The sequence below is a fragment of the Atta cephalotes genome (assembly GCF_000143395.1).
Source record: "Atta cephalotes unplaced genomic scaffold scaffold00006, whole genome shotgun sequence".
In the NCBI taxonomy this organism is placed as follows: Eukaryota; Metazoa; Arthropoda; class Insecta; order Hymenoptera; family Formicidae; genus Atta; species Atta cephalotes.
In genome coordinates, this window is record NW_012130070.1 from 4,400,084 (window position 1) to 4,411,461 (window position 11,378).

The following is an 11,378-nucleotide window of genomic DNA, read 5'->3' on the forward strand; positions in this document are numbered from 1 at the left end:
TAAAAATAAAGTAAAGGAAGTAAAGTTTAACTTTACGTCTACTACAAGAAGTAGGTCGTCTGTACTAAACTTAACTTACGTATACTAGAGACAACATATATATATATATATATATATATATATATATATATATATATAAAATAACGTTTTCTCTTGACTGCATTATCACCCATTAGTGCACTCAGACAATATACCGTGTTTCCGTGATTACGGTGTAATGCAAATTTTATGCACGAAGTGGGATTTCGCTACATCGTCTCAAAGGGATGGTGTAGAGCCATCTGACATTTAAAATTTAAAAATGGAAATCAAGTGGGAATAGGGTTTTAACGCAATAATAATGTAATGTACATCACTCTAGTGTAGTGTAGCTGAGTCTAGCGCTTACACGTAACTGATACGGTGCAAGGGCTGCACCCAGTGTACCCCAAGAGAAAACGCTATAAGAATATGTAAAACCAAAAATCTAAAGAAGAATAGTTGTAGTTGCATAATGTTCATCTAAAATATAAGTATAAAACTCACTTTCTCTTGTCCTTTTGCTTCTCTGCTTCTTCCAGTAAGGCTTCTTTGAAACCCACCATGATGCTGGCTATACGATTGTGCGCGGTTTCCGGATTACCAATCATGAAGTCCCATCCCGTGAAGAGTTTCCATGAAAAGACATATTCATCTTCCTTTTCGGTCAGTTTACTCAAACGCGAGTTCTTTGCCATTCTGAAACAAAGTATTTACGTGCTTGCCTCGTCACTTTTTAACTTTTATATATCATGGGAATAATTCCGGAAGTAACGAAAGATAATTTTATAATATATTTCTGTTTAATGGACACTCGCAACTCATCTTTCTTCAAGAAATAATGTAAAGTATGTTCTTTAGAGAGAGACATTACGTGTCAATTTTTTTAACTTTGTTTAAAGTTAGAATTTTTTTAACTTTATCTAAATAACTTTATCTAAAGATGTTGAAAAAATGCTACTGTCAATTAAAAGTAAAAGACGCTATAAGATTCAACAATATGAAGAGAGCATAGCCGGTACTTGCGCAGAATTGCGACGAAGCTGTATATGTACACGACCAGATTGGTGACGAAGTACGCCAGTGGTAATCTGTAATTGCTGTTCGAGTCCTGATTGGTGTACCATCCGTAGAAAAATGGGGAATATTTTAACACACCCTCGAATTCCCATAAAGTTAACAGATCCTTCGACTTGATGGCCTCTTCTTGCAGCATAATCTTTCTCTCGCCGGCAAGAGTCACGTTTGCGGTCAATACCTAGCAAAGAATTAAAAAAAGTTAAGTATCTTGTCAATACAGATGAACTGTCCTGAAAGCAAAAATGTCATTTTTATTAACTGGAATTATCTTACTTCAGGTATCGCAACAAACGCCGTAAGAATTGTTGCGATGACGAGGTTGATCCAGAAGAGCCAACGGAGAAAAATGAAGTAGGATGCAACAGCGGAACCGAAATGCGATTCTATTTCCATGATACGGACCTCCCAAGGTATGAGCCACGTTTGCAGATTGACCAACTCACGTCGGAAATACTGCCATTTCTAAATAGATGAAAAACAGTTACGATCCTTGCTGCTATCAATGTTTTACTTAAATAATACTTAAATAATAGTATCACTTAAAATTTTATAATTTTTACGATAACATAATCACTACCTTAGTCATGAAAAGCGATACGCGTGCTATGATATCTTTAGTGTTGTGACTTTGAGCGAGTCTTTCCTGCAGAGCGCCTTCGTGTCGTCTGATATAAGCTTTAGCTTGCCGTATGAGCTTGATCTTTCGTCGGAGAGGCCAAGGTTGTTGCTTTATAGCACTTAGAACTTCTTTGTGCACACTGACATTCTCAAAAATCTGCTCCTGATTACTGCTTTCTTCCATCGTAATTACCGTGCTATTATTATAATCCAAGACTTCAATTAATAACTATTTTAAATGTTGTGCTAATCATTGTAGCAATTCGGTGATTGAGGTAGAATTCCGATAAGAGATTGATAACAAAAATATAATGAAGTAATCATAAAATAGATGAATCTTCTAATGTCATTATTTGGAATATATCTTTTTATACGACTTTGATAAGAGTAACTTTTTGTTATTAATTATTATTATGTGATTTCTTTTTTATATTTATCTTTTTAGTGTAAAATGTACAGATAAACTTCAAAATTATATAAAGAAACTAGGTATTTTAGAATATTATATTTAGTAATAAATAAAATTTTGCACATATAATATTCAGTGTGAAATGCTACTCGCATTTTTCTTGCTACAATGATGTTAGCAGTGTGAAGAAGCTCATCAGTTATGAGGAACTAGAGCGCGAATAAACTTCACACAATCTGCGAGATTTAAATACCGCTTTATTTTAATTAAACAATTAATTTAATTCTAACTCGCAATTTCTACGATAAAATAAAGACATCACAAATAATGGACTTGAGTTCACTCTAGCTTTTTGAAAGTCGTAAATACTAACTCTCCCGAGCTCGTCGTGTAAACCGAGGATCGACGGCGCGCGACACCGTCGACGTTGTCAACGCCGAACGGCGACGATGGACGTCGTTTCCGCCGACTTTGTCGTCGTGTCGAATTTCGCTGTTGCATAATCGCGCAAACTGACGCCGAGTAATCATCCTCGTTGTCATTTTCCTTGCTGTTCGCGGTTGACTTCTTCATTGGAGCCGGTGAGGTTCCGCTCGGATTCGCTCGCTTGGATGTCGCTTCTTAGATCATAGAAAATTGCCATAAGTTAAACGCGAAATAGACTCAAAGAAATTTGAATAAAGTTCTCCATCCTCAATCGCATGTCACTCAAAGATTATTGATATGCCTTGGCATTTCTTCGTTAAGAGAAAATTATCTTCACTAACCAACGATAGAGATGCGCTGCGTGTCGCTGTGAAATCTCGTATTCATGCGTTCGTTTTGAGATCTTTGATCTTCTTCAACAAGATCCTCGTTCTGCTGGCATTCAACAATACTAAATGTAACCGACTGTCGACTGACCGATGGTCGCAACTGCGACGGGGATGACGACGGACCCACCTATGTACGGCAAAAGATACCAATTACTGTCTTTGAAAATGATCATAGATCTCCCTGAGTCACGCGAGTAATGAAAAGCTCAGTGACCCGGAAAGATCGTTGAAACTCATTTACGTAAAAAATCACTCCGAAAATCACTGCGGTTTGCGAACGAAATCGGGAATCCTTTCTTTATTAATTACGAAATAACAGAGATAGGAGGATTAAATGGCTCAGTCAACGAAATGCATTTAATCTGATTTTTTACAATCCTTCGTTTATAACGAAGACAAGAAAATATGACACCTCTTTTAAATCCTGAATTTTATACAATTCAGATTTTATATGAGTCAAGATTTTTTTATGCAAGCGCAGAAATTTGTTGAAATATTACTGAACTTTAATTTCAAATGGATTCTATGCGATTACATCTTCTCTTTCGTTGTCTCGGTTTCTTTTTGACACGACTTGAATCCTTTCATCCACGTGTCTGCAGATAATCGTTAATTCGAGGTCACACGCGACGTGACACACCCCGGGACATCCTACATTGATCAATAAGAATCAATATGTCTGTGATATTCGTACATATCATAAGTTTTATGACAAAAATCACGATTTCTTCATTTTCTGTATAATTAAAAATAAAACATGTACCTTATTTAAGATATATATTTTATTTTGTATTATTTAAGACATTCATTCAGCATTATTTAATTTCGATATAGATTCAAAGATATAAATTAATTTTTCTTTCCGTATGAATCGGTAACTTCTAAATATTTGTAACTTCTAAATATTTTTTACTTGGATTATAATGTCTCATTAAGTATTTTCATAGTATTTACTATAATATTTACAATAAATATTTCATAATATTTATAATAAATGTTTATGACTTATGCAATCTAAGACCACAAAAATATTTACAAAAATATTTAAGTATTTTTATAGTATTTACTATAATATTTACAATAAATATTTCATAATATTTATAATAAATGTTTATGACTTATGCAATCTAAGACCACAAAAATATTTACAAAATATTTAAATTAAATCTTATGAATATTTATAAATATTTTCTAAATATCTTATAAATATTATGTGCAGTCTGAGATGTTGTCTTGCAATTTTAGACAATTGTTATGTCGAAGGAAATATTCACTATCTGCAAAAATAGCAAGAAGAAATCGAGAGAGTTTGAATCACGTTAATACTGTTAATAGCCATCGTTGTATTTTCGTTTTTTGTACAACTCCACCCTTCTGCTTCGCAAGTAATCACTTTCCTCGAAGGGAATTATTACTATCGTTATACTGTGCTACACGCGATTCCACGAAAATCATTCCCATACTGCGCATTGTTGACGTAATTTTCGTTAATGTTCGTGAGCTTCGGCGATCGATTGTAAATTAGTCTGTGCTCTAATTTATAAAATTGTTTAAAAATAATGCGAAAGGGGGTTAGGAGGGAATGATAATATGAAAAATGAAAGAACCGAGACTATTGATAGTAAGAAGCTATTTTATTTTTATCCAATTTATTTCCGTTATAATGTTTGAACAACCTATGTTCTTGTTCACTTCCAATTATGGAGAGTATCCTCGATTCTATCTATTTATTTATATTTTTTATATATTTATATTATATTTATATTTTTATTATATATTTATCTCTGTATTCTCTTTAAGATTTAGAAAAATTTAATAATGATTCAAATATAAGTCGGCAGTTCTAATAAAATCAAAAGAAACAATCAATATACAGTTAAAAATATATTGTCCAGTTTTATTTTTCTGAAATAATCGCGAAAGGAAGAAAAGATATAAATGAAATTCTTAGTAAATTGGAATACCTGCATAGTCAATGTCCGAGGCGTGGTTCTAAATTCAGAAAAGTGTAACGTTTTCTCTAGTCTTAGACTACCAGGAATTCTTGTCTGGTCCATCGACAGAGTTGAGTCAACTTGCATACGTACACTACAAATGATGATATCTAATTAATTATATTTTCCGAGAGATATTAAGTATACGCAATATTTTCTGCAATACTTAAATAATGTAATGTAATTTCAGATCGAATATAAATATGAATATAAAAAAAACTGAAAAAAAATTGCTGACAATAAGAAATGTTTAATTAGCACCACATCAATGTACGCAACGCACAGTAATTTACGCGAGACAAGATTATTAAGAGTAAAAAACCAATACTTGATTTGATATTCTTTAGAAATGATCTGATCCGTCACTTGTAACGATCTGTCGACATACTGTCTGCTGAAACTTGAATAGCCATCAGCATATTCGCAATAACGAATGCCATTAACGCTAAAAGCTATCCCAATATGCATTTTCTTTTTCATCGGATTAATGAACGTTTTATCCGCTCACACGCGACATACATTTGAATTATTTTACTCAGGAATATTAAATCATAACATGAATATAATTGTTCAATGCTATAAGTCAAGGGCAAGGCCAAGGGCTGTTGGAGAAGAAAACAATTAATTGTATATAAGTAAAATTAAAAATCCCTTTAATACAATATTACTGTGTTCTAATAACTTTTTTAATGCAGGATCTTAAATTAATTTAAAACTTTGCTCAAGTAAGCTAATTATGTGATAGCGAATCTGCGATGCAAGGATAGGAAGGATATAATTGCCGTATATAATTCTGTGATCACGCTTATCTTTATTTTTACATTACTTAAAAATATACCGAAAATAAACTCTCTTAAGACGATTGGTACTTTTGGCACAAGTTCGTCCGCTAAATGGCGACTTTTTATACATGGAAATACACTGTAAATGTCACGATATGAATAAATGTACGTATCTTCGGAGACACGCGAGACGTGCGTGAAGTATATATCCACTATATTTCACTTCGTCCGACTATCGTTTCATTTTTTACAAACATTCCATGGACGTAACTCGTAAGATATAAACGAATGTACAATCTGTTGAAAATCGCGATTCCACGTTCGTCATAGGAATATTGCTATACTATATGATTTATTGACTCTGTACTGAGTTCTAGCAAATCTTTGTAAAAGATATTCTCAAAATTCTTATTGGCAACAAATTTTCACTTGACAATTCGTTTAATAATTTTTCTACATTCCAATTTAACGTATTGAAAAATCACGTATTATATATCTTAAAAATCTCTAAATATGAAGGATTTGACTTTGAGCGATCGAGAAGAAAATGCAAACCCTGTCGTCCGTTAAGTCAAACCACGCGTAACTTTTCTCGTGATTCGTGACTAATAAGATATATTTGGATATGTGTTTTCTTCGAATTCTAACGAAATGATCGATCTTTGTTTCTCGGTATTAAAGATTACGTAGATTCGCATTATTGTAGGTTGGACATTGTCATTTGGTGGTGTGGCGAGCCCAGATCGTTCGCTGCATTTCGCTCATCAGGTCGTTGCGAGAGGGTAATCGAGCACTCGTCGTGCGGGAAGGCGGCGGACCTGTGGATCGCAAGATAGTCGCCAAACCTCTCGGATTCTGCAAATTATTCTTATTGTCCTGCGTGCCTTGAACTATCAAACTTTGCTTCGTACTCGTTTTCTTGATCATGTCCATACGTTTGCCTTGTGGTGGAGGATCCAGAATTATAGGAGGTATTTCGGAAAGATCCAAGCGTTCTTGCTTAGCTTTAACATCGGCCGACGGATGAGTCATGTTTTTATCATTAGTGCACGGTAAAGGTTTTATAAAAGCGTTGTCCGAATTATCCGTCCCATAGTTTTCGAGCTTGTGAGTCATGATCGGAGATGAGGAGAAACTGTTTGATTGAGAGACTCGCAGGGACGCAGAATTTGGCGATAACTGAGCTGAATTCTGAAAAGGAGATACTTGTAAAGGAGATGCTTTTTGAAAATTAATGAAATAGGATTTATAACGTTTTTAGCGTTAATTATAATAATTAATTAATTTATTAAGTGTTACGTGGAATTTATTTCTTTCTAGAAATAATATTGAATTTAAAATATATGACAAAAAATAAAGAAAATTTTATATACTAATTATTCATTATGAATAGTACGAAAACCATTACAGTTTTTGATAATTTGGCTATGTTTACGATTTATTTATGTTTTAAAATTAAAGCGCTTATATGTAAATTCAGCCTTGTGACAAAGAATACTCACCGTTGGTCCGCTGCACGGAGGTAGAAGTAGACTTGGGCCCATCGCATATGGCGACGGTGTATTATAGGGCGATCTCTGAGGCTGAAACGGGCTTAGATTGTGTAGCCTTTCCAACAGCTGCGTTTGGAACTGTAGTTGATCTGCGGCGGTGTTATTACTCTGGATTCCCATAGCGCCGAGACCACCGGAATACAGCGATTCAGACGGATATGTACAGTAAGGAAAGGTCGGTGGATCCAGTTCCCATGGCGAACTTTGGCCTCCGGTCCGTTGGCACTATCCGAGAATACGCAGTTTGGGGAACAAGATCTTTGAAGCCCATGATATTCAAGAGATACAAAATTGTCCCTCGTCTTTTCTGTTTTATTATACGTTATAGCTATATTATATAATTATATATATTTGTTTTCATAACAGGGATGATTTTTAATTATTTCTTAAGAGATGAATCTAAAATTCAGAAGAGAAATATGTCATATCAATGTAGATCATATACAATAGATGATATTTTCTGAATTACAATTTCAAAAAATTTTCTTGTTATACAGTAGATATACGTATGTTCATTTTTAAAATGTTTTAAGCTCTAGATTTGATTTATGAAGCATTAATATATATGTATAATTAAGAACCTGTATATATATTATAAAATCTTCATTTTTTTAAATCTGAATATTTAAATATATGCAAATTCGAACATAATTCACGTATAACTAACATGTGAATTTAAATTAATGTAGAAAATGCGAATTATCCAAAAAAATTTTGTACATTAAAGATTCTTGAATCTGTGCATCTTTGTTCTCTTACCTCTTTCTATTTTCGGATATTTTGTTAGATATTTTGGAACCGAGCCATCTTTTGATGTCTGACTATGATCGTTTACACTGATAGATTTTAGTAATGAGTGATAATATTACCTAGCATTCGTTGGCAGCATGTACTCCAAAATCCCGTGCGAAGACCTGTTAGACAACACCGTCATACTGGTGCTTAATTTGTTATTAGATTAGTCGTATCTTAGTATGAAATTAATTTTTCGCAATTAGATACCTCGATGCAAATGCACGTGTAAGTAATCAAGAGACAAGATATATATCGCAACGCATTGCGTTCATCAAATCAAATCATTCGAGCAACGTACAAAACTCGTTCGCCCCCCCCGATTATTTTTACCGATGTTAGTACAGATTTCGATCAGCGATCTTTCTGATTGTCGTTTTGTAATTTTTGCGCCGTGAGAGTCGAAGCGGAAATGCTCGCGCAAAAAATGCAAATAGTCGAAGCTACGGCTGTTTTCGCCGTCGACGTCTTATCGGCACCAAACGAAAACGCCTAAAACATAGTGCGTGCACCGCTAAATCATCAGGATGTAAAAGAAACATTATACAATCGGAGGTACGCAAACACATTCGCCGTATAAAATGTAATTTAGGGGGAAGAGGTGCAAAATCAAAAGTGTGTATAAAACGTTTTATTATAAAGTTAAAAAAAAGGAGAAATCGGTATAAAAGGCGTTAACAGTATTAAAATAGAGAAAAAGAAAGAAAAAAGAAGTACAAGATGCATTCTGTTAAACATTAATCGAGATGCAACGCCATTTCGGTCAGTCGGTGCTTCGATTCCAAACTCCACCGGAGCACTCGTGTCATGGAATTCGGTAGAGCGTTACCTGGCCGAGACCTGACAGGTCGGAAACCGCTGCATTTTGTTGCATGGACGCGGGCGTCGGAATTTGCGATTGCGAGGTGACATGACCACCGGAAACACGCTCTTGTTCCCTCAGATGGCCGACCAGCGCACTTATATGTTCTAGTAATTCCTTATTCTGCACTAGAAGTTGGTGCGTCCTCGCCTAAAATGAGAAATAATCGTATTCATAATTAAAGTAAAATCCCAACTGTCAAAACTTTTCTGTGTCTAATAATCGATGAACATTTCATCAAGGGTATTTTCTTCGCATTTTTATGAAGAAAATACACGAATAATATCGATAATATAATAAAATATGATAAAAGGATAGAAAAAGATAATAACGATAAAAAAAAATCGTTTTATGTCTGCTAAATGTTCGCGACAAAGAAAGATATTGTGATAAATTACGTTTTGTATGATTATAAATCATAGGTAAGTGTTGAAATATTTATGTGTTCTGGTAATTGATTCACTTATTTATACCTGAGCTTCGACACGCGCTGCCGTTTCCGCCGCCAGCTGATCTTGAAGAAGTCGCGCATGGGCAACAGCAGCTCTGGTTTGTTGACTCTGTTGCTCCAAACGTTCACGCAGAAGCTGTATTTCGTGCTTCAGGGCTGTTAATTCGCCTCCCACCAATAAACCTCCGCATTCGGAGGTCACCGTGCCCTATAAAAAGGAAACAAATAAATCGATACTCATAAATTGTGTACGTTATTATAAATAACGCAAGATACCGACAAAAGAAAAAAAAATGCAAGAGTTCGTGCAAAGGGCACTATGTGTTAAACATAAAAGAATTATTTCAAAGTATACGAATTGAATTTTCATGGAATTCATAAGAAAGTAAGACAAGCTATTGCGAAATGGAGCGCATAAACGTCTTAGAATTTACGAGTTGTACCAGTGACAGAACTTGGAAAGTGGTAAACAATATGTTACCGTAAAGCAAGAGTAAGATAACGAGCTATTTTATTTTAAGGCTTTGACTTCATCGTAGCTGCCAAAGCATTCCGCAAAGTATCTTTCATTTGCATGATACAGGTTCAGTTAATGACGATTTTATTTTAAAATAGCATGCGCCGATTTCATCCTATTTATACGTTTCTAATTATCTCACCGACGGCGACTGTCTGATTGGTGAGGTAGAGGTTGTCGTCGCCGGTCCATCATGCGATCGAAGTAGACAGGTAACGGATGTTTGCTCGTGTACCGAATCTTCAGTATCCCCCAATAACGATATGTCTGAAATACAAGAGAAGTGACAGGCGTTACAAACGGAGGCGGAGATGAAAATAAAGGAATTGAAGAGGAATCTTTTTTATTATTTTTATATAACTTGATCTTGTTAAAATTACTTCTGTCGTAAAATTAAAATAAAATCAAAAGAGATGAAAACAGTAAAAATTGGTTATCCTATATATAGTATCATTGACATTCACCTTTATGTACCGGGGTCGGAGAAGGCTGAGATTGTTCGTTAGGAATTTCGTCTTGGTCCTCGTAAACATCACCGTAATTTTCACCGTGATTCTCCCCGTCTTTCTCTCCTCGATCCTCCGTAGTGTTGTTTATGCTTAACTTATGGCACACTTCGAAAGCTTGCCCGACTGTTCTGACTACCCTCATTGCTTGACTCTAATTAAATCACATTCATCTTATTTTCTCGTCTAATCTCATCTCGCGTGCAATTTCGCGAGTACGCAGAACAACATCTGATTATTATAATAAGAATATTATTTAATAAAAGAACAAGATTTTAGAACAATAAATAAAGATACATCAGCTTCCTATGTCGATCGTTTCTCGATACTCCATTGTTTAGAAAAATATAGTTTTCTTCATAATCAGAATAGAGTAGAGATTTTACCTCGAGTTCATCAAGATCTTCGTTTTCCTCTTCGAAAGGATTTTCATCGAAGCTGAGATCAATACTATTTTGCGCGTGTATCAGTCTCGGCCGTATAGACGGTTTCCGTAATTTGAAGAAGTTGAAAGTCTCCGGTTTCTCCTTGAATGAAAGCTTTTTACGTGGCCTGGGTGTTGTTTCAAAGCCTAGAGGACTGCTAGGACCAGGACTTGCTGGTGTTGACGGTTCGGACGAGGCCATTGCCGTACCTCTTAAAGAATTTTTAAGCATAGCTTACGATTTCTTCTCGCATCCGTTTCAAATTTTCACATGTTCGCAGCTGCGGATACTATCATCCACCGCGCGATCCTCTTGTAAGCTACATTTTTTTTATTTAGATAATTCGTCACTCCATAGCACAAAGGTGAATCGTTTACTCTGAGAGTAAACTTTCTTTGAACTTATTTCAGCCTGTCGAGGCCATAAAGAACGTAAACATGTATGAAACGTTATACACCAAATGATCCGCGGCTAATGTGTATGAGAAATTAGACGTCAAGGATTTGTCTCCTTTATTTTTAAATCTTGATTATAAAAATCTAAAGNTATGTATTAA

General features: G+C 34.9%; 2 protein-coding genes across 2 annotated transcripts in view; both read right to left on the reverse strand.

Annotated features, from left to right (window-relative positions):
- Positions 1 to 2,698, reverse strand: part of LOC105626837 (transmembrane channel-like protein 3) — a 23,656-nt gene extending 20,958 nt beyond the window's left edge. The window contains exons 1-5 of the mRNA XM_012208129.1: positions 2,499 to 2,698; positions 1,676 to 1,913; positions 1,372 to 1,560; positions 1,041 to 1,276; positions 526 to 717 (exon numbers count right to left, since the gene is read on the reverse strand). Of these exons, the coding sequence (XP_012063519.1) occupies positions 526 to 717; positions 1,041 to 1,276; positions 1,372 to 1,560; positions 1,676 to 1,913; positions 2,499 to 2,698 (1,055 nt within the window). The remainder of the gene's footprint in view (positions 1 to 525; positions 718 to 1,040; positions 1,277 to 1,371; positions 1,561 to 1,675; positions 1,914 to 2,498) is intronic.
- A 3,735-nt stretch (positions 2,699 to 6,433) lies between these two features.
- The window catches only part of LOC105626717 (carboxyl-terminal PDZ ligand of neuronal nitric oxide synthase protein), a 16,861-nt gene continuing 11,916 nt past the window's right edge, over positions 6,434 to 11,378 (reverse strand). The window contains exons 6-11 of the mRNA XM_012208016.1: positions 10,356 to 10,551; positions 10,034 to 10,158; positions 9,397 to 9,582; positions 8,891 to 9,073; positions 7,219 to 7,494; positions 6,434 to 6,907 (exon numbers count right to left, since the gene is read on the reverse strand). Coding sequence (XP_012063406.1) covers positions 6,434 to 6,907; positions 7,219 to 7,494; positions 8,891 to 9,073; positions 9,397 to 9,582; positions 10,034 to 10,158; positions 10,356 to 10,551 — 1,440 coding nt within the window. The remainder of the gene's footprint in view (positions 6,908 to 7,218; positions 7,495 to 8,890; positions 9,074 to 9,396; positions 9,583 to 10,033; positions 10,159 to 10,355; positions 10,552 to 11,378) is intronic.